At 41.5% G+C, this 22,434-nt stretch overlaps 1 protein-coding gene across 6 annotated transcripts in view; it reads right to left on the reverse strand.

Annotated features, from left to right (window-relative positions):
* shf (Src homology 2 domain containing F) overlaps positions 1 to 22,434 on the reverse strand; it is a 96,254-nt gene that overhangs the window by 22,661 nt on the left and 51,159 nt on the right. For 3 of the 6 annotated variants that reach the window (XM_019278883.2, XM_019278882.2, XM_010751882.3), the window contains exons 3-4: positions 4,835 to 5,053; positions 3,939 to 4,037 (exon numbers count right to left, since the gene is read on the reverse strand). In XM_019278883.2, the coding sequence (XP_019134428.1) occupies positions 3,939 to 4,037; positions 4,835 to 5,053 (318 nt within the window). The remainder of the gene's footprint in view (positions 1 to 3,938; positions 4,038 to 4,834; positions 5,054 to 22,434) is intronic. The other 3 variants (XM_019278884.2, XM_010744371.3, XM_010756976.3) reach the window with 1 other exon arrangement.

The raw sequence follows: 22,434 nt of genomic DNA on the forward strand, positions 1-22,434 counted from the left end.
CCACAATGAAACCCAGTGGAGCAAACAACATGAGCAGTGAGACATTCACACAGGTTGTTAAAAATTTCAACCATGTTATCTACAACTCTTAACAGGGAATAAACTGTAATGAAAAGGTACACAGCATATTGTAAAACAATATAATAACATGTTATAATAACGCATCCACTGCCAATCTAGGCCAATCTTAAATCATGAAGTAGTTTTGCAAAATATATTACAATGGACAGTTCAGGAAATAAAACATTTGCCTTTGGTTTCACTTCCAAATGGGTAGTTTATGTATGTTTACATCTTCTTTGACCATTTGTCTATAAAAATGAGACCCAGGCTTAGAAAAATATGGAACTTTTCTTTAAATACATTTTAGTTCTTCTTATATTTACACACTGATACACAGCTTTGATTCGTTTTGACATTGCCCCCTTGGTGTTTAGCCTCAAAATGACACTTTGGACCAAAGCAAATTTGCATAAAGCTTGTTACCGCACATATTTTATTGCTTTTCCTGAAGAAACTAAAAAAAAGTTTAGAAAATGTACCTCTGATAATGCTGTTACAACCAAACCCACATGGCCTCAGTTTGAGAAACCAAAAATATCTGGTTACAGATTCAGCTACAGAAAGTAAAATATAAAATGAGACTCTGAACCAGCCATGAAATTCAATCCCAACCTGGATTCCAACAACTACTTGAGCTAACATGTCCAGACATCTCAAGCTCTAACTTACAGTAAGCCTATGACCTTTTGACACCAGTCTAAAATTTCATAAACCCCAAGCAACCCTGACTTTGAGTATGCATGCAAGACAATTCAATACTGCCAATATGAGAAATATGATATTAAAGATTTTCAAGGTTTCCTGCCATTAGAAAATTGACTGGATCAAAATGAATCGATACTTGTGTTGCAAAACAGCTGACCAGTTTGCCAGTTTGTACCTGATAGTTCAAGTAGATGTTTAACATGGGGAAATCCAGGACCAAATCAGGGTAACCTGGCAGTATCTGACAATAGGCTCTAAGTTGACTCTTAAAATATGCCAGGAGGGATGAAATAGGGATGGTTGGTAAAGTGGGATTGCTGACAGTCCTGAAGAATTGGCTCACAAGTGGACTTAAATACTTAAATAGTGTATAATTTCATGACATTGTAGCTAAGCTCGTTGCAAAGATCAGAGCAGTGGGTGCTGGCACATACGCTCAAGCCTTGAAAGGTGGGAAACTTTCTCTAAGCCCCTTGATGTCAGGATCCAAGGCCAGGCTGCACTGACACCTGCAAAAGAAACAAGCCTGTGTTGACAAGGCTTGTCCCAGGGATGTCTTTCTCATCAGTCTTCCTTTTTTTTTCTCCTTCCAAATAGTGGGGAATTATTTCTGCCCGAATCAAACATAACACAGAATGAAGAGGTGTAATAAATCAAAGTACTTTTTTGGAGCTGCAGCTTTCCTCTTTGAAAGACTTATCTATCCAGTTCCCAGCCAACACTTTGACGTACATTGGAAATTAAATTAATCATCATCAAAAGAGGGACGCTGTCTGTAAAAGGGGGAGTTAAAAGAGGCATGTGTTAGTAAATAGCATCCTAGACAAACACTTCTGAGTGCTGCTTGACAAAAAAATAATGAGGGAGAGAAGGAAAGTGATTAAGAATGCAGCATCCCTTATGTAACTAATCACTGGCAGAGGCAGAACAGTGTGACTAGTATGAAGACTTTAGTGCCTAAAATACACAGAAGCAAACAGGAAACATTTTGATGATGATAAAGGATTAGACAGACACATGATCTGTATGTACATACAGTACATAGAGTTTAAGCCTGTGAGAATTGTGGCCACAATGTGAAATAAACTCATTTAAAAATTTAATTTATTACATACAGAAGTCTTGAAACAATCCATTCATCCATTTTGGGTAAGTGATACTATCTTCAAGGGTTAGGGTCAAGATATAACGTAGTCTTGTACAGAGTGGAACGCCCATTACCTGCAGGAATGCACTAAATACTCCCCTGATCGTCTTTTTCTTCTTCCACAAATAAGATTCATGAGCTTGCTACCCTGTAATGTCACATGAGGGACTTAACACACGCTTAAACATGAAGTCCAGTTCAGCACTTTCTATCTCTTTACACTCTACGACTCACCTTCTCTATTAGCTTAATAATTTCAACATTAACATAAATTTGTATGTTATCAGAGGCAATTTAAACTTTAAACTTCATACATTAAAATTAGATTAATTTCAATATTGGGATAACAGCTGAGAATCAGAAAATATCCTTATATTGAAATAATTTCACTGATGCCATAGTGACCTCGGACTTGTTCTATTATGTGCTGACTATGAAAGTGGCTTAAGGATTTTGTATAAGACATGTTTCAGTGTCAGGAATATGATATGAATAATATATAATGGTTTAAAGGTTTTGATACTCTATTAACTGTTTTATTTGATTGGGAAACAAATTAACAAACAAAAGAAAACTTGTTTGTCTTTTTATACATTAGTTGTAGTTAAAAGCAAAATTCGAAATATACATACAGCAGAGCTTGTATGGTTTCATGTAAATGAAAATGTAAATGTTCCATCAGGACAATGACCCTGTGTGGCGCTTTTTATGGGATGACTAAATCAAGTTAAACCGAACATTTTGTGGACTACCTAGAGTAGTAGAGTCTATGCAGAAAACTAAATTGGTTGAACTCTATCAAACCAGAACCTTGTTCATAACCATCAAAATCAGCTGACTGTGATGAAAAGGGTTAAAAATCCCACAAATATATTTAGGAGAACCACAAATAAGTATGTTTCTGAATCATTATGTAAGTTTTAGAAACTCTTACACTATTTCGACACACATTTTTTAACTGCAAATGCATGTGAACTGTCTTTTAGAATGCACTTTTCTTTTACCACGCAAAATCTTGTGGATTGCCTCCATCTCTAACCAAGTCCCGTGTGAATCCATATTTAACAGCAGTCAACAGCAGAGCACCATCTGGGATTATATTTCTCTCATCTTCTCGGTTTCTAATCAATTTTGTTTTATTGAAATGCCATGCAAATGTAATACAGTGTTTCCAAAGCAAACTGGAGGGAAATTAAAGGATAAACACAATAGAGGAATATAAAAAGAACCAAGCATAAAAAAATAGAGAAGAATTTGATCAATTCATAATGAAGAAAATGTCCATTGTTTCCTCATTATCTTCTCTGTGAGATTGCAATCACTTCTATGAAGTTCAATTAGTATTCTAGGTGAACAAAAACAAATGACAAACTTTTCCCACAATGTGCTTTTGGGCCATGCATATCTTCATCATAAAACTTTTAGGTTTGTGGACAGTATATCTCCATAGAAGGAAATAAAGTATTTTTCCGTGTTAATTACTCTCTTTCCACAGCAGCCCTAGGGGTGAAGGAATCAACACAGATTAACTCACTCCAACCACCAATCACCCTTTGTCCCTTCTTCTGAGCATCAAGCAGTGTTTGTGGCTTTATTGCACTTGTTACAGTCATGTGTCCAAACGAAAGGCTGAGTCAAAGAGCATTTCTACAGATGCTGCGCCTTAAAGCACTAGGCAATCACACTAGTAGCATCCTGATAATGTCATTTGAATCAAGAACCTTCCAAAGCAAAGCGTTTTACTGTAAGTGGGTGACCTTTTTTCAACACGCTGGGAGGTTTGAGTTTGAGGATTTAAGGCTCACATATTAAATTTTGCAGTAGTACGGAAGTCTTGCAAGTGCAAATAACCTGAAAGGCATGCTTGTAACCTCAATTTTCAACTTGCTGAGGATTTAAGTAAGAAATAAATAACAAATTGCATAACTCAATGCAACTCATAGGGTTCAGGCATCAAAGTCTAAGTCTAAGATGAACATACAGAAAGAAAAGAGACACTCCCCAGCCCCATATCCAATGGTACCTGTGACAGATTTAGAGGTGCAGTCCTTTCCTCCGTGGGGACCTGATCCAGTGCCACTTACAGAACCCTCGTAGCTAATGCAGTCATAACAAAGCAGAGCTGTTCAAGGATGAAAAAGAAAAAAAATATAAAGACAAAAGGGGCGATGAAAAATAGAGTCAAGGGTTGCTGATTTTCTTTTCTTACATCAGTTAAAAGGCTTGGCATTTTCTTTTAAAATTTGGGTTGCATATTTATATTCCAAAGCCATATTCTCTCCAGGAACAGCCCTGTTTGATGTTATGGCTGTGTTAGCCATGCTGAAGCTCTCAAACAACATACTACCTGCACCTACATGCACCTGCACAATCAATCATGCCCCCCAGAGCAGAATAGGTATCATCTTAGTTTAAACAGGCAGCAGTTGGATCAAAACAGCAAACAGTAGACTGGACACCTGCAAGTGAACTTAACGGGTGCATTAACAGAGGCAGAAAAAAGGAGTGTTAACAGAGAGTGTGAAGCAGCAGCAACAGTGGCAGAACCCCCAAAACCTGAGAGAAGCCAAAGTCTAATTTGTTAGAGCTGGAAAAACATATACCGGGGTTAGTTAAGCAGGAAAGAAAGAGTTTTAAATTGTATTGTGTTCAACGCTTGAAATTTAAATAAAGCAACCCTTACAGAAATGCTTACTGCCTGAGCTTCTGACATTAGCACTAACAGTATGTAACAGCTGAAGGACTTGTTTTTAAAAACAAATATACTTGTTTAATGACTCTACAACAAAGAGCAAAGCAGGGAGGGAGGTTGTGTGTTTGTGTGTGAGTATTTTACTGATTTGTTTTAGCTACTCCTTGTGTTATATACTGTGTTCATGGCAAGTTCAATCTAATGTCTCTGTGCACTCGATAACGTACCTGCAAAAGCTTTGGAAATCCTCTCTTTCTTCCACTCCCAGGGCTGGTCATACTCCTCAGGGGGTCGCTCGTCATCCTGGGGCAGTCGGCTTTCTCTGGGGCAGCGCAAGCGCTCGGGGTCCGAGTCTCCGCCGTTCTCAGTTGGCTCATACGGTGTGTCGTACAGGGGCAGCTGCCTCACCGATCCTTCTTTAGGTCCTCGTCCACCAGATCGTATTTCTGCAAATCGGGAGAAAGACTGGTCGTTAATGCTAGGCTTCTGAAATAAAATTTTATAGATGAAAATGTCTCAGCGTGTTAGAAATGAGGATTTATGACTGCAGATGTACTTACACTAAAGCAAAACAGTTTCTAAAGCCTGACTTGCATTTCTCGCATAGCGTATGATAAATGTGTGGTGATTGGTGTGTGGTTTAAACTGATTTGACTGGAAAACAAAATATTCACAGCCTCATATTTACAGTTTCAGCATCCTTGTTACTATATTAGTGAAATTACAGCCACTGACATCAGTTTGTAGCATAAAGTGTGTTAATATCTTAACATGAGAAAGCGGCTGAATTGCTAAAAAACACGTTGGTATGTTCATGTGTTGAAGCAACAAATTGTCCACAAAAGATTCCTAAAAGTTGCCCACTGTTGTGCTGCCTTAAAGAAAAAGCAAATGTGACCAGGGACCGCAAGTTTCTCATGCAGTAAGTGGATGCCACTGAACTGAACTGCCACCTAGCAACAGTTATCGATGGATCATAGGACTTAAAACTACAGACAGTGTGTCCACATGTCCACATGACTCTTAGTAACATACAGTACAGTCAATGTATGCTCGATACTTAATCTCTTACCCTCATCTTATATCTCAAGTGTAAATTCCCAACCTGTGATAGTCAGGAAGAAAACTTCTGCATGTTGATAGGATGTGTGAGTTGTAAAGAAGGGGCCTCTTACGTGTAGTGAATGACGGTGACAGTTGTTGCTAAACTGATGACAGAAGGAGGAAGCAAGAAGAGAAAGTTGAAATAAGGGGAGAGCAGGGGATCTGGGAAGCTGAGCACCTGTATAAGCGCATACTGTAACCTCCCACAGTACAGCAAAATCACACAACAGTTCAGAACAGCCTTGCTCGGGGCTGCACATGCCTCCTCTGTCAGAACACAGGAGAAGAGAAAGCAGAGATTTCCTTTCTCGCCTTGTTCCTTCCATGTTTCCCCTCCAAAACGATGAACACTGCCCTCAATATTTTACCTCTCTTTCATACCAACAGCAGGCAAATTTACTTTTCCATTTCCTAAAATCAATGTTTTTTTTCTCCCAAACAAAACAATACACTGATGACTTTTATATTCTTAGAGCCTTCTACTCTGTTAAGTTCCTTGAAGTACGACCTCAAAAGCAGCTACTTTGGAGCATGTGCCAATCATCAGTAGCTGCTTTCGAGAGGTTGTACTTCAAGATGTACTAGAGAGGACTTACAGTGCCAGAAATCATTGAACCAAAAAGCTACTTGTCTTTCAGTGAGGTGGAGATTTTATCTGTGATAGTGGTTGGGTAAAAAGAAATGAGGGTATAATGGCATTTCACCTTACGCAATCTTCACACAATGCAGAAAGGGACCCACATCTTTTGTACTTTGACGTAGATCCTCAGTACATGCACCTCCGAGAACATTTCTAAATCTCTGGTGTGTCTGTAGTTCAGTTTCCATATTGCTGAAGAGTCCATATTTTCTACTCTATAAATATAAAGTCATGAATAGCAGAGACGGAAACATTTAAAGCTTTAGACGCTTGTGACTTTCTCTTTATAAATGTTGCACATCAGGTTCAGAATCATGAATGAAGTGCATATGTTTTTCCGCCCATTTCTGCTTAACATCACCTGACCCTAAATTAAGACAGACCCTTTTATTCGGCATGTAAGGAGATAAAACAGACCTGACTCCTAATGAAGCATCATGCCCTTGAGAGTTCTCCTCGTCTCCTGTTTCCTCCATTCATTCCTCCCCTCTCAAATCTCCCTCTACTCATATGAAGTTGTTAGCAGTGTGCACCCTTCCTCCTGGGCCGCATGAAGCTGTTAGTGGCCAGCACCACCATAGAGTAATGCAATGTGAAGAGAATGAAATATTATGCCACACTACTGCATAATTGCCTCTTAGCCCAAGGGAGCTCTTGCGGAAAAATGAGCAATGCGTTGAGCCTAATGGAGCTACCCGCTGGTGGTGGTGGAAGTGGAGGGGTGGAGTGAGGTGAGACTGCCAGGTCCTGTATCTCAGCGTAATCCCGCATTAGGCAAACTCGCACTCTTTGATCTAGCAGTTAAAAGACTTGGTATTACGAGATCCTGGTATGATTATGTCCTACCTCCCCTGCAGAAGAACAAATAGCTCCAGAAGATGATGAAAGAAGCGGAGGGGGGCCTCCAGAGGAGGTTCAATGTGATTGGGAGGAGGAGGGGGTCAAGTACTGGTGGGGTGGTGAGTAAATCTTGTGGGAAGAACCCTTTAATTGAAGGCACGCTGCCTTCGATAAACTGCTGTTGTGTATTGAGACTCCTTGCTAGCTCCCAAGAATGAGGCCTTTTGTGTGTGGAGATAGGAGCCTTGTTGACCTTCCTCCCTTAGTCTTCTTTAATTTCTTTCTCCTTTCCAACCACCCTTCCTTACATGTTTCCTTCCATCCTTACTCTTTTCTTTCTCTCTGTCTGCTCCTGTTAAGGCATGCTTGGTAAAATGGGTGGGGACACTTCTGTCTAGGTAAATTACGGTGATTGGTATGACAGTGGGGTTGCGTGTTGCAACACAGCTGCAGTCTATCTTCCGTATTTGACCTCTACCCTCCCTTTGAGGTCAGAGGTCAACCACCACACCCTCGCTTGATGTACTTCATACCTCCCCCTCCCCGGATGTCAGAGTTCCTGTCCAGATGCTGCACTTCCTCCCTTTTACTTTTTGCCCCTCGTCTACTTGGTCTTTACAACCCCTTCTTTAATTTTCCCATTTTTACTCATGCATTTTATAAGGTGAAGGAAATGAGAAATTTCCAGACCATCTACGCAGGTACAAAGAATGTGTTCTTGCACCAAAGTTTTGACTACTAAAGTATTTTAAGAAACAATTAAACATCTAGAAAGTCTGCCACACTCAACAGGGTTTCGCCAGTTATGTGGCAGCAGCGGCAGCGGCACTGACCACAACCATCTGTTTAGTGCCGCTAAAAAAGATGTGTGAGGGGGACAACAGAGCATACTGCTGAGAACATAACAGCTGGATTCAAGCTACAAACCATTTTTCTCTAATGAGACAATACACTGAAAATGACTTGACTGTAAAACACCTCAGCTAGTAGGATTCCACATGCAGGAAGAAGCACAAAGCTTTGAAACAAGTGACAGATCCAGTCTCTGTTATCGTCTTTCTCTCTAGTTCATGAACTAAAGAGATTAAACCTATGGGAAAGAGAGGAATATATTTCTTGCAGTAAATCCAGGGAGGCTCCTGTTCCACTTACTACAGGAAGAGCCCTCCGGGCATATTACAATGGCAGTGCAAGGCAGGCAGAGAGCTCTGGATTAAATCAGAAAACATTAACTGCAACCAATCTGGCAGCTGCATCCTGCTGCACATAAAGGACTGACCAAGCCATCCAGACCGCTCCTGTCCGTTTCGTCCTCCTTCTCCATTATCATTAACCAGTAAAAGTGATTGCAATTTGCAAGAAAGTAGCAAACAACTACATAACTGTGCTTTTATTGCAAGACTGAAGCTCCAAATATGTAAAGGAAAAACACATTTGTCTGCCTCTCTGGTTGACTGCCACCAACCCACTGCTATTGAGCCAAGGAGAATTTACAGCAGTGAAGCTCTTACAGGGGGCAAAGCGAATATCTGGATTTGATTGAGGGGATCTCTTGTGCACAAGTGAGGGATTAAATGCGATTGACTTTACACCCCAGGAAAACAATGGCCAGAAAATACAGAGGCTTCAAGGATTTGCTCTGCCTACTCCTCAAGCTCAGTCACTCTTAAAGAAATCCCGAACCTGGCCATCCATTAACATTTCAGAGAGGTTATTAACAATGTGAATCCTTGCTGAGTGCATCTAAAGAGTTTGACAAAATATCAACGAGGGAACTGGGTAATTGAATACATCATCATAAAATACTCTGCACTGTTCAATGTCTTAAAAAAAGATAGATGACTGCCAGATGCTTTCTGATTCATGTACATTAATTAATAAACTCATGTCCTGGTGTTGAGCTACACATGAATATTAATGCTAAAATGTATTTTAGCAAACCAGCCATCTGTGACACTGGCCTTGTTCCATGACAAAGACACGTTTAAGAAGGTTTCAGGTTTTATTAACAAAGCTGTCGCAGCGGGGCTCATATATAGCAGTGAGACTTTTCTGTACCTTTGATTTCATTCACTTTGATTACCCAGGCCTGTGAAGCACAGATAGGCAATGGCATTGAAGCTATATTGGGGGCCACCCACAGGTGCAGTCAGAGAGCTGGCTGACAAGTGAAGGTGTTTGCTCTTTGACCCGTGGCGGCCCGCCGTTGAGTGTCATTCTGCTTAGTGAGGTGAGCCGAGAGGAAACTCTCGCCGCCGACACTTCCCCACAGACCTCTGGGAGAACAGTTATGATAAGCAAAGACAAAACATCCCTGTCAGCTTTGTGCTCACATCTCGCCTCAGTTTTGATTTCATTTTCATGTCTCACATTGTTCTGAAGGAACAAAAGCGTCAACGACAAAAGGACTAAATTAGGATGTGTGCTTCTGTTGTGCTTCTGCCTTCACAATTTCAAGATTCCTTACTTGACTTGATATTTGGAAACAATTTGTTAAGTGTCTGCAATCACTAAAGCTTTGAATTTTACAGTTGTGGTCCTGTCATTCTGTTAACATGACAGGCTTGTCCGTCTGCAAGGGGGATGTGTGTCTGTGTGATGCTGCATCTCCATCAGACTCCTGCAGACAGAACAAAAGCAGCTATGGCGTTTGTTCTCTCTGTCTCTTTCTTCCTCCTGGCTCACACTGTGCCAGGCTTGTGGTGGGTACACTCTGAGGCCTCTGCCTGCCTGTCACATATATACTTTTGGGAAGGCTGGGGGCCAAGGCTCAGACAGTCTATTCATGCTTGGCCCTAAGAGAAGAGTATTTTCGGTCTTACTGCACTATTTTTGGTTTGTGTTTTCTTATAAATGCCTTTCTGTTTTAGCTGGAAGCTGTACTTTTGACAGAGAAATGACACATAGTGAAAGGCACATGTAGGCAGGCAGAGAGCTGGTTCGCCTTTGTAAACTAATGTTGGGACAACTATCTAAATTATATTTCAAACAAGCCATGGAAGTATATTTATTTGTTCAGGAAGGATAGCAATGTAAAATCAAAAACATTAGAAAAAGGTTTTGAATTGTGCAGCAAGTCACATGTAATATCCTAGTGAAGGCTTACGTGTGGGTGTGCGCACTCGTGTATGTGTAAATTCGCTGCTCCCCCAGATGGCCTGAGGGAACAGAAGCTGCAAGAGTGTCTTCCACAACATGCTGATGTGTATATGGTTTTATATCCTTACTGGAGCAAGAGAGTAAGTCTAAAGAGACAACATACACAAAGCAGAAAACAAGAGGGAGGAGGGTGACGACGGAAGTGAGCCAGACAAAGTAAAAGACAGAGGGAAGAGGAAGAGAGGGGAGCTTCAGAGGGAGACAGTGGGGATGCATGAAAACAGAAGGAGACAAAGAGCGACAGCAAGTGAATAGAGAAAGGGAGGGGAAAAATGGAAAATAAGAGACAGGCAGGTGATGCAAGTTTGTCACAGAGGGAGAAATAAACAAAGAGACTGTCAGCAAGAGTGATGGAAAGGGAGAGTGTGAGACATAGACAGAGGGAGTGAGTGGCAAGAATAATAAATATGCATAGCATCTGTGAAGGGCCCTCCATATCCAGCAGATAATGAACACACATCACTTGAAAGCTCACTACTGATGAAAATGACTGTTCGTTGACTTATGAGGTTTTGTACATTAGTAGACCGCTGTGCAGTAAACTTGTATTACATCAGAAAGAACTTTCCACATTTGCATGTGGCTGTTACGGTTCTCAATGTAATCACTGTTGATCGTGTCTCTGGCTTTCTGTTTTTATAGCAGAGGGAAAGCTAAACTTGTATACACACACCTCAACTCCACTTATAGTTGTATATAAAGACATTTGAGCTTTTTGGGGAAATGCTCAAATCAACATGCCGCCAATAGCAACGCTAGCATGTTGATGCTTAGCAGGTAGAATGTTTACCATGTTAGTTTAGCACGCTAAGCAAACTCTAAATAGCAAATGGGAATGACATTAGTTGTACAGATATTTGGGTATAAAACAAAGTATTGTCCAAACAGACATTTTGACCAGAAGATGCTAGATGAAAGGTCAGGAGATCAAAGTCTTCACATGAATGTCTGTACCAAAAGTCATGGCAATCCACCCAACAGATTTTGAGATGTTTCAATAAAAACAAAAAGGTCAACCTGCTGGTGACATCCTCTGGGAACCATGAATGTCTATACAAAATTTGGTGCCAATGCATCAGGTAGATGTTGAGATATTTCACAGGCACAGTGGAAACTTTGACCTGCAAGTCAACAAACTTAAACTTGAATATCCCCCCATGAAATTTTCTGGCAATCCATCTCATAGTTATTATGGTATATTTGACAAATGTCAACTTAGTAGTGGCACTTATAGAGAAGTTAGCGGATCATCCCCACTGACAGACCAACATTGCCATCCCAAGAGCCATTAGGGTTAGTACAGAACAAGAGTATCTCAAACAGCATGAGGTTAAGGCCTAAAGAGAGACGAGCTTAAGATGGATTTGCGTTTCCTGCCATCATTTAAAGGACTGCAAGTTAACAATGTCTGGCATCCAGTTATGAATAATTAACTGTAACTGCTGTTTAATGTTGGATGATGTAACATCGTTGAGGGACTCCCTGTGATTTGATGCTGCCTCTCTGTGTAACAATGGCAATGCCACACCTATGTAAATGACTTTCCACTGCAGGGCCACTACAGGGATGCTGGCATTGCTCCTATGCAGGATAAAATAGCAATCACAGCTCATTAGGACAGAGGTGAAAGCTTATTAATAGAAGATGAATGGAAACAGTGGCCTGGAAAGGTTCCCGTCCACCTACATGAATCACAGAATATCCCTCACAGCTAACTCACACAACTCCACAGCGAACAAACAAAAAGACGAGCAGTAGATCAGCATACTGACAAGGCGACACCAAGTACAGATGCGATTAGTCATTTGCCAGTGCTGTCGATTGCACTGCAGTTATAGAAATTGAATTTGGACGACAGTCAAACACAGAGAAGCTGGACTATTTTCTCGACACGCAGTGTGGAGGATTTAATGCGAAGCAGTGACAGGCTGCTTGGCTGATGCTGTTGGATGCAGAGGGTCCAACAGCCTTGTGGGAGCAAAGCTATTTTTCTGCAGGCTGCGGTTCTGAGCTGTGCTCGCTCTGTGGCTATTGTTCCTGAGCGGAGATAAGACTGGTAGTGGATTAGAGGAGAGTGCATGCAGAGTTCAGGTTGTGTAGGGCTGCTGGAAGGAGAAGACAGCATGGGAATGGGATTGGTTCTGGAAAGGGAAACTGGGAAGAGGAGAGGAGATAAACAGAGGAGAAGAGAAAGGAAAGGAGAGAGGAGTCGGCCATGCCAGTGAGTGCCTCTTGCCATCGTGTCCGATCTGCCTGTGTGGTCACAAAGGAGGGGAGAAGGGATGTCTGATGACACGTGGACGTGGCTATGATAAATAGCCACTTCATGCCCCCTACGCCATAGGGGTAATAGGCCACTAATGGTGATAGGCCTCCAGCAAGACCCACTTACACCCCCACAACCTCACTGCTTCAACCTTCAACGAGCTTGTGTTCCCTAAGGGGATGTCAAGACTGCTCATCTACTCTACTCTGTCGGAAAGAAAATAGGACTGAGAAAGAGGTGACATGGGAGAGAAAAGTCCTATTTGTAGCACAAGGGAAGCACTGTTACAAAAGCTTTGGTATAATAAAGACACGGGTCAGACGGAGGTCATATATCTGTGAACTCACAGCAACCTCAGACATTTACATTCTAGCTTTAGGCCCTGGGCATGCAGGACGAGTGTCTTAAATAAAGATGCTTTTTAACTTGATTGGACATTGTCAGGAGTTCTTGGTTCTTGGAGTTCAGTACAAGCACAACATTGGCCCAGTGCATCAGTCGCCAATGATTTTTCTCAACAGCCATCTGTGAAGCTTAGACTCAAACAAAGCCAACACACAACTGCACACTTAGATACATCAACGTAGATGCCTTGCTACGAGTCAGAAGAATCCTTTTGTATCTATATCTTACTAAAACGTACTTTTATATCTAGCTGCTTTTTTCCCCCCAACATTTTTTCCTTATTGTGTGATAATCCGATAATCTCTCCCCGCAGCACAACAATGCAGACAGAAGCCGCAGCCGAGAAATCTGTGGGAAATTAAGTTCTATCACCACCATGCAGAGTGGAGCTGACTGTCACTGTATTCACTTTGAGCTGTCTCTCATTACTGGAGATGGATGCATGGTGAAGCGCTGACATATTTTACTCACAAACTGGGTTACAAACGGAAAACAGCAGCAAATCTTTTCTTGTTGCAACATTACACAACCTGAACTATGTATGACCTCAGTTTTAAAATTCACAAATACACCAGCAAGTCAAAAACCGTAGAGGCTCCCCATGAGCACTTAAAAAATAAAGCTTAATGCTACTCGTACTACTCCTGAACTTCAAAGTCAAGGCTCATTATGAAGCATATCAAGCATCAAATAAAGCTACGACTGCAGCAAATTAGAAAAAATTGTGTAAGTAGCTCAACAAAAAGCATAAATATTCATTATATCCACACAAAAAAAAAATTCTTCAGGCTAAAAGGGAAGCAGATAGGGAGACGCTGTAACGCTTGGTATTGATTTGTTCCCTTTATCCGAGACGACTATTTCTGCTGGAGCAGCATTGTGACCTGTTTACCAATCCTTCCAGTCCAGAGGACGTGCATGCCCTCTGGGAAACGCGCATTAGTTAAGGGCTGTGGCAATGCAAATAGTTACGCAGTAGTGACCTGGCTGTCTCTCTCTACGTGTGTGCTGCTTTGACCTTCACATGAGTGCCGCCTCTTGGTAGGTGCTCCCTGCATGACTCTATGTGGAGAGGGTAAATACAGTACAGGTGGATTACCATGGTAAGCTACTAACAGTGTTTACATGAGTATGTGTGATCTGATCCCCGTCACCTGGCATCTGAGCGAATAAAACACAACATGACCGCAAACAGATTAAACAATGGGAAACAATAACCTCCGCTGGAATTATTACAAAAGTGTTGTTGAGTTGCTAAAACACTGACAGATTTCTTATGAGCAGCTGCTGCACATTTGAGTTGAAATGCAAAATCAGCCAAACGACAAAAATGACGTCTACTTTTGCAAAATATGTGTATTCAGTTTTTAAAATGTTAGACCGCAATGGCTCACAAAACGATTCAATTTCTATGGACTAAACATAATGAATGCCAAGAGTTTTTGAAAATAAACTTATCATTTGAGGGCAGCAGCAATTCATAACTTGATCAGTCAGGCATTTCTGTGGTGCTGAATGATATTGTTTTTGCCAGCCATAATACAGTATGCTAATAAAGCTCATGCATAAAGCAGAGAGCCAGAAAAGTGGCTCCAAGTCCATATTATGTGACTGGATAATGTTCATTTGTTTTCTCATGTGTTATGTTTTTCACAGAACGCACACGTGCATGCATACTACATGGCTCAAGATCATCCACTGCATTAAGTCCAACCATCAGACATGCACTGTGATTAGCCACAGCCTAATTAAAGCCCACTGTAAAAGTGTGGCTACAGCTTGAGGCTGTATTGTTGTTTACTCAAGCTTAGCTTCCTGTGGAAAAAAAAAAAAAAAAACATAACCCGAAAACCTTGCTGATGCATTGTGATGAATATGATACATTTCACCCACCACTGCACTGTCTAAACAATGTCTACCCACTCGGTCCCTGTCTCAGTGTGTCTACTGTACCCACAGGACTAATAATCTGCAGTAGTGGTGTAGGTGTGTTAGTCGCTCTGATGTCTGATCTAATGGAAGCTGAAGAGGACAGACAGCAGTGAACCCAGAGAGAAGCTTCTGGAGGCCAGTCAGCTCTGACCAACCTGATTTATTCTGACAAGCCAGACTGACCAGTGCAGGGGAGGCATGTGAAATATGATCTAGCTGTAATGCTACAACTTTCCAAACAAAACTAAGGTAAGGCACACATAATGTGAAGGCCATTACACACTCTATAGAAGCAAGCTAACATGCATATGCATTCCTTCTGTCTTTGCAACCGAACCACATTCACATAAATAAAAACCTAATTTTCACCCACATGCCAACCAGTTGGCATAAATATGCTCACCAAGCTCCACGCAGGTGAGTTGAGTGCAGACCTGTATTCACATGGTACAGACTGGAGGAACGAACATAGAGTAGCAGATGGTAATTTGCATTATTTTCATCTGCAGCATCGTGGCTCAGAGGACACATGCAGAATAGGGATTTCTGGCAGAACTTTGCCGACATGACATGCACAAGATGCATGGAGGGGAGAAACAGTCTGAAGAGTTTAGCCTGATGACCGTGAAGAAAGGCCACAAGTCAAAACACATTAAGTTGCTCTTTATGCTATAAGAGTTTTCATGGCAGATGTGGAAAATCAATATGTGTATATATGGTTTTATTTTATGTTATTCTATGGTTCTTTCTGGCTTTTTCTTTTACTTTCAGTCTCCTAAAAATATGTGAGCAAAACACGTTTCAGCATATTGTTTATCGAGGAAATCATGCCCATGCTGATTATCTCTCATTTGTTCACTACCTATAAAGCTATCATAAATATTACAGCAGGCATGTGACAGGCTATTGAATTTTGTTTTTATTAAACCCTTTCTGTTGTCGTTCGTGTTCTTTTATTACATTGTCTTACCCCTGACATTTCATTGCTCTCATAAACTATTTGATTGATTTGTCATACAATATCAAAATCAAAATTCTAGATCCCATGATGGCATTTAAGTCAATATTTGACAACAGTGCATACGATGATGCATACATTTTTTCCAAAGGATGCATTTCTGAAATCTCATTAGCTTTTCAAGTGGCTCACTGTTAATCAAAGGCCTTTACATTTATTCATGGGGAGAGCTTACATATCAATACTGCTGAGCACCTGTCCCCGAGGAGTAAACAAGACAAAATACAACGGCAAGCAAAAAATAGGGATGTCATTCGGACCGCGAAGACAGTAAATTTATACACTGTTGTGAATTTATGTTGTTTGGCCAACAGCGGCTGAAAATACTTAACAGTGATGTGTACTTATAGTGACATAAAACAAAGACATTAAAATACACAAATACATGCCGACAAATGTTCTGTGTGCATTATGACAGCATGGGACAAAAACTCATACATCAGTTCAGTCTGGCTCCAAATGAACTTCCTAATTCAAATCTTCTTCAAATTTGCTTTATTCATACTCTACAAAGAGCTGTATGCCCATAAAGGCATGCTCATTTTCCTTAATGAGTCAAGCGCTCAAGAAAAACTGCAAAAGACTGAACAATGAATGCAAATCAACCCCGAGGGTGCACTGTAGAAAATGAGCTCTTGTAAACAAAACTGATTACCCACGAAAAAAACAAAAAACAAGCTGCAATGTAAACCTTGACTAAGCTAGTTCTATTACTGACTAATGAGCAAATCCTTTAACGCCTCCTGCTGTACTGCGATCCTTACATTTTACATACAGTAGTTTATATACTGCAGGGGCTGGACTGGTTTAAAGGCTGCTGATTGATGGTGTGCAGGAATTTGTGTTAAGGATTTTTGGCTTACTCCACAGTGACCTCCGGTTAAAGTACTGCTATGCCAATATAAGCTGGTAATGGAAAAGTCATTGGTATTAGCATATTTAATTTTAAAGGCTGGATGTCGACACCTGCTTCTGGAAATATGATATATCTGTAACAGAAGTTTGATTTCTGTCTTCTGTGAAAATGCTAACACCAGCAATACTCAATCAGAGTCTAATATGGATAAAATAATTTTCATATAATTGTGTTGGGCAAAGTGGGTTTGCACAAATAATAACAGGATTATGATTTTGCTAGTTCTTATTATGATACGATTAAGTTTGTGATTTTGGAGGATTATTACTAAGAAAAATGTAGAATATATTGTAATAATTGAGTAAATAATAAAAAGACTTCAATCAGATAAGATCATGGAAAACCAAACACAGCTGCCTTCATTCATGCTCACAGATGAACAAGGATTACACAGCAATAATACTATGTCATTGTCTGCTCTGCAAGGCCGCATACCTGAGTTTTATGACGCCTCTCTGTTGGCTAGGCCCCAGGCATGTGGCTGCAGCATGCCACGTGGGCTTCTCCACCAACCTCGCCAGCAGCAAAAAGCAGCACCGTTAGTCGCTCGGGAACCTCTGCCAAACATCCGTCAGCATGCCACTGAACTTTTATAGCCCCAGTCCCAAAAAAAACACCCACCACGAATGAAACTACGGCTTTGAGAGGGATCTCTGCCAGCGCAGTGTTTTGGGAAAGGCAGTGTCACTATTGCAGAATAGTTATTAACATCTAACTGGAATTGGGCTTTGGGGTTGCATGGCAATGTCCCATAGAGTATCCTTGTACCCTGCAGTTAAAAGTCAGTGGCAATCCCGTAAACACACTCATGCCAATAAAAATGGATGATGCTGGGTGAGTAATCTTTGCCTCATCCCCTTCCCGGATCCAATAATGTGCTACTGCCATTGTGGAAAAATCACAGCAGAAGGTTGATGAGAGTGCCAAGCTATGGATCACACCACCGACGAAGTGTTTTCATGGCCATGCAGAGTTTAGAAATGAAATGTATGTGTGAGAAACTCTTTTTAAAACACAACCAGAATCAAGGGGTTAGTGAAGAGTAATCAAATCATGGGCAACACACAATTAACCTTATTTCATTATGGTTTAAAGTAGGTGAGGGAGGTAGCGCAGGCGGTAAACATGCAGTGCTGATGTGCCCAACTAGGTTTCATTCTCCCACTGCATCCGCTGTTTCCCTCAGGAGTGTAATCAGCCTCCATGCGGTTTGGCCACCTCCTTCAACCCCAGCAGGAATGCCTTTCTCATTGCCAAAATCCCTTTCTCAAAATGTGGATGCAAGCAAAACACAAAGAGCCAGACTGTTGAGCAGGGTGAAGCTCATTCTGTCACTAGGGCAGGGAGCGTGTTATCACAGGGTTAGGAGCAGCTGCCGAGCATGTTTCGTAACGGAATGCCAATGTTGATTTAAGCCATCTCCCTCTATACGTCATGATATTTGGAAGGAATACCACACCGCCCGTTTTCTACCATAATTATTCACGCACTCAAATGTACGCGCGCACACAAAAAGACATACACAAGCTAAAAATTCCACCTTGTAGAGTACAACCATCTATTACTGAGGTCTAAAATACCATGTCAGGGCCTCACAAGGTTGCATATCTGCTGTTAGCTTGGTATTCGGCTATGGGAGAGAACCAGCAAATGGAAGACTTCTGAATTTCTCTCCTCCTCCAGCTCCAAATCTATGCTAAAGAAAGGTCAGCTGGCTTACACACAAATATGAGGCCTGTAGTTACATGAACACATCTGAGGGCACAGATGACTGGCACAAATGCATGTACAATACACAAGGTGCATACCAGCGACTGACAACCATGCACACACCCATGAGCGTACGTCACGCTGCCACAAGAATACAGCCACCCCCTCCTCCCTACAGTGTGCCAAGGGTGGACTGACAAGACCCATCCCGCTCAGAGCTGCTAACACATTCTTGCACCTGCTGCCTCCCACCCGACTGCTGCTCATCTGCTCTCTTCAGGGAGCACACACACTGGATTCCACACTGGTGAGGTGGCTGAATGTCGAACAGTCATAATCTCTCTGCTACGCACAGTTGTGCTGTTAACCTCTGACAAGTGTAATTCTAACTTGGGTTCTCTGTTTTCTCTAATGAATAAAACATATTTTTGCTGAGGAAAACGTCTCCAAGGGACTGACAGGAAATTAGGCAGATGAAGAAATGTTAGCAGGCGGGAGGACAGCAGTCTTTGCCAACTCCGGTAGAGTCTAAGAGACTTATGATTTATGCTGAGTGGGAGTTTGGAGTCAGTACTGTGTCTGTTTGTCTTTATATGTCTGTGTGGTGTGTGTGAAATGTGAGACAGACACTGGCAGAGACACAAACTGACAAACATGAAAGCAGTATATTCCAGGAGTGTACAAGAAGAAGACTACTAAACATATGGAGGAGACACGGTCTCCAGTGTTGTGGGCGTGGAGATGAAAGACTGAGAAGTCTGACTTCTTGCACTTCCTGCTGAGACATAGGAAGCTACCAGAATCCTGTCAGGAACAGGAGGGGCTGATTTCTTCTGGCTCAGATTCTTCAGAACTTGTCAGTCTTTCCTTCACACACTACAGCTAAAAAAAACGTGTGGAGTGACATTATTGCCTGGTCCTGTGCGAACACAGTGTGATTATTCCAGAAGAAACAGGATTCATTACCTGCGATGCTTGTTTGCTGAGAGGTTGTTGTCTGCTAATTCTTCTAAATCACAGCGAGGTAGACAAGAATAATGTCAGTAGCGCCTTATCGCTATGCTCTCTATGTACTGACATTTTCTACCGCTGTTGTGTAAATTCTTGTGGACACACTGTGGAGGATGTGGCACCGGCAAACTCATTCTCCGCTGGCTAAATGATGGCTGACCTTTCCGCTGGCAGTCTGCGAAACAGGGAGCCCAGCTCACGAGCGAGTCCTGATAGGACACAAGGAGTGGAGTGGCAGATGCGGCTGAAAAATGTTGACGACTCCAAGAACTCATGAATAAAAACATGAATGGATGAAATAGATGCAGTTGTTGTGGACGTGGGGGATTATTCCCTTGAAACTGTTACACTTGAATGGCTGTCTGCTTGCATTAGCAGGCTTCATTAATAACATTCATTATCCATTTGTTTGAACAGAGCACCAAGAAGCCTCCTCAGCTCCTGATACACTTTCAGAGACCATGTAATGCCTGCAGGACAATTCAATAAAGAAAGAGGCATTTAATCACAATTAAGACTTAAGACTCACGTCCTAAAAGCATAATTTATCACCATCAATGGCCATTGTATGACAATGGTAGATTAGCTGTCATTAGGTGAACATTTTCTGGAAGGTGACACATGGCTTCCTAGAACTGTTTGGGGTAAATGAGATTAGCCTTGTATGTGTCTCTCCTAAAAATGGAGCATGGCAGAACTAATCGCTAGCTCTTTACTGTTTTTCCTACAATAGATTCTGGTTGAACATGGGCCATTTGTTGGCCTTCTCAACATAATTTAAGCGGGGAGCGAAAGAGGGAGAAGAAAAATCAATCAAAATAAGCCCATCTGCAGGATTCACTTTAAATTGTCCTCGAATCAAGGCCATGAACAATCTTCACCTAAACAAAGAAGATGAATTGTGCTGAAATAAAAGCCCTCCAAGATCTGTTTGTACTGACTGAGACGTTGCCAAGTGGGAGAGCAACGAGTAAAAGCTGATCCCAGTAAAACCTGGGAGAGAAAGGAAATGAAGAGAAGATGAAGATGCCAGGAAGTAAGACAGGGCTAGTGTGCGAGCAGCTCATGATGCCAGCTGACCCACTGTTGGCAGGTCTGGTTTCTGGGCCCTATACTGCTCTCAACAGTGCCCAGTCGCAGAGGGGAATCCTAGGTAATTTGTCCGCTTGTTTGGATAATCCACCATCTGCCACACTGCGAAAGGCCCCAGGCCCATCCACAAACCTTCATGCTGGACCCAAATACTAAACATATGGGGGCAGGCAAAAATGGGGTCCAAATTCCTCTGAGGGCACGATCATTGGGAAACGAGACTCAGTCAGGAAGCAATGGTCAGAAGGAATATGAATCTCGAAACATGCATTTATTGTACAAACATGGGATGACTTATGGTGTGTAGTTTTGGTAATTCCTGTAACATTTATGGAGAGTTTAGGATTACAATTAAGGGTGAACAATATAGTTATTGAATTGTATCGTGAAAAATTAACTGCGAGATCTGCTGGTGTTGTCTTCAGCGTGATTTCTACCTAAATTACCGTTTCCCAAGCACTGGACTCAACAGACAGGCTGCCTCTTCACTCCCTTCGATCAAAGACTACTCACATTCTCTAATGTTGTAAAACAGCCCTGTGCTTTGTTTTCGCTGATGAAAAATGGGGCGCACTCAACAAAGAATGAATCATGTTCAAATACAGATTGTAAAACAGGTCTGCAGTACCCACATGAGCACAACAGAAATGATATTTGCAGAAGTGAAAGAAGCGCAAAAGGATAACAAACGATACCCAAATGTCATAAAAACCCATCTCAGACAGGTTTGCCATCCTGTCAGGAATCATTACATTCAGTTTCCTGGTTGTTTATAGAGACAGGAAATGCAGACACATGTGGAAGTATCTTTGTACACGATTGTGTTCGCAAATGACCTTTAAGAAATGGGAAAATTACTTTTCAGGTCCTTTCACGGTGAGAGCAGGGCCATGACAAATACTACATAGTATGGATGGTGAACTTCCAAGTAACTGCTGGATGCTACTATACTATATAGAAATATATAACAAACAACAAAAAACATAAATAAATATGCCAATCTTCCTGTTGTGTTTGAGTCTATATGTGCTTTTAATTCTGTGGGAACGGTCCGGTAGCTTCTTCATCCTAATAAAGCTCAGTTGCTATAACTCAGAACAGCACAGAACAATCAACAGGTGAAATGACAGCAGAAAAATGGAGCAATGAGTGAGACTTGATAGAGAGAAATTAAGAGAATGCCTCACTTTGTTGTACAGCTGAAAACTATTTGACAACAGTGTACAGTGGGACAGACACACAGTGCTTTGAAGTGCAGAGAAATGATACAGAATACCTTCATAAGAGGATGGATTAAGTCACTAGCCAGTGGTGTGACTGAGCCTGGAAATACTGAGGATGTGAGCTGGATAATCTGGGTGAAGGCCTGGTTGTGTGGCTGCATAGCTGACCATTACAAAGTTGTGCTGATATTTTAATCTAACCAACAACCACAAATGTCTATCACGCTAATTAAAGATGGGGCTTTCCCTTGAGTCATCGACACCAGCTGGTCTTACACATAACATTAATCTCTGAAGGTAAACATCACTGTGTTTCTGTTTAACCATTTGCTAATTTATCATTATCCTCTCTCTACAACTAGTTAGCAAATACTGCATGTGGCAGTAAAATGTAAAATGTCTTTCTCAGAGGAACAACAGACGTGTGTTGTGGAGATTTTCTGCAGCAACTCATCAAGTCACACAGTGAAGGTATCAGGCTGTTATGCAAGGTGCTATTCTAAACATCAGG

The sequence above is a fragment of the Larimichthys crocea genome, chromosome VIII, assembly GCF_000972845.2.
Source record: "Larimichthys crocea isolate SSNF chromosome VIII, L_crocea_2.0, whole genome shotgun sequence".
NCBI classification, from domain to species: domain Eukaryota; kingdom Metazoa; phylum Chordata; class Actinopteri; family Sciaenidae; genus Larimichthys; species Larimichthys crocea.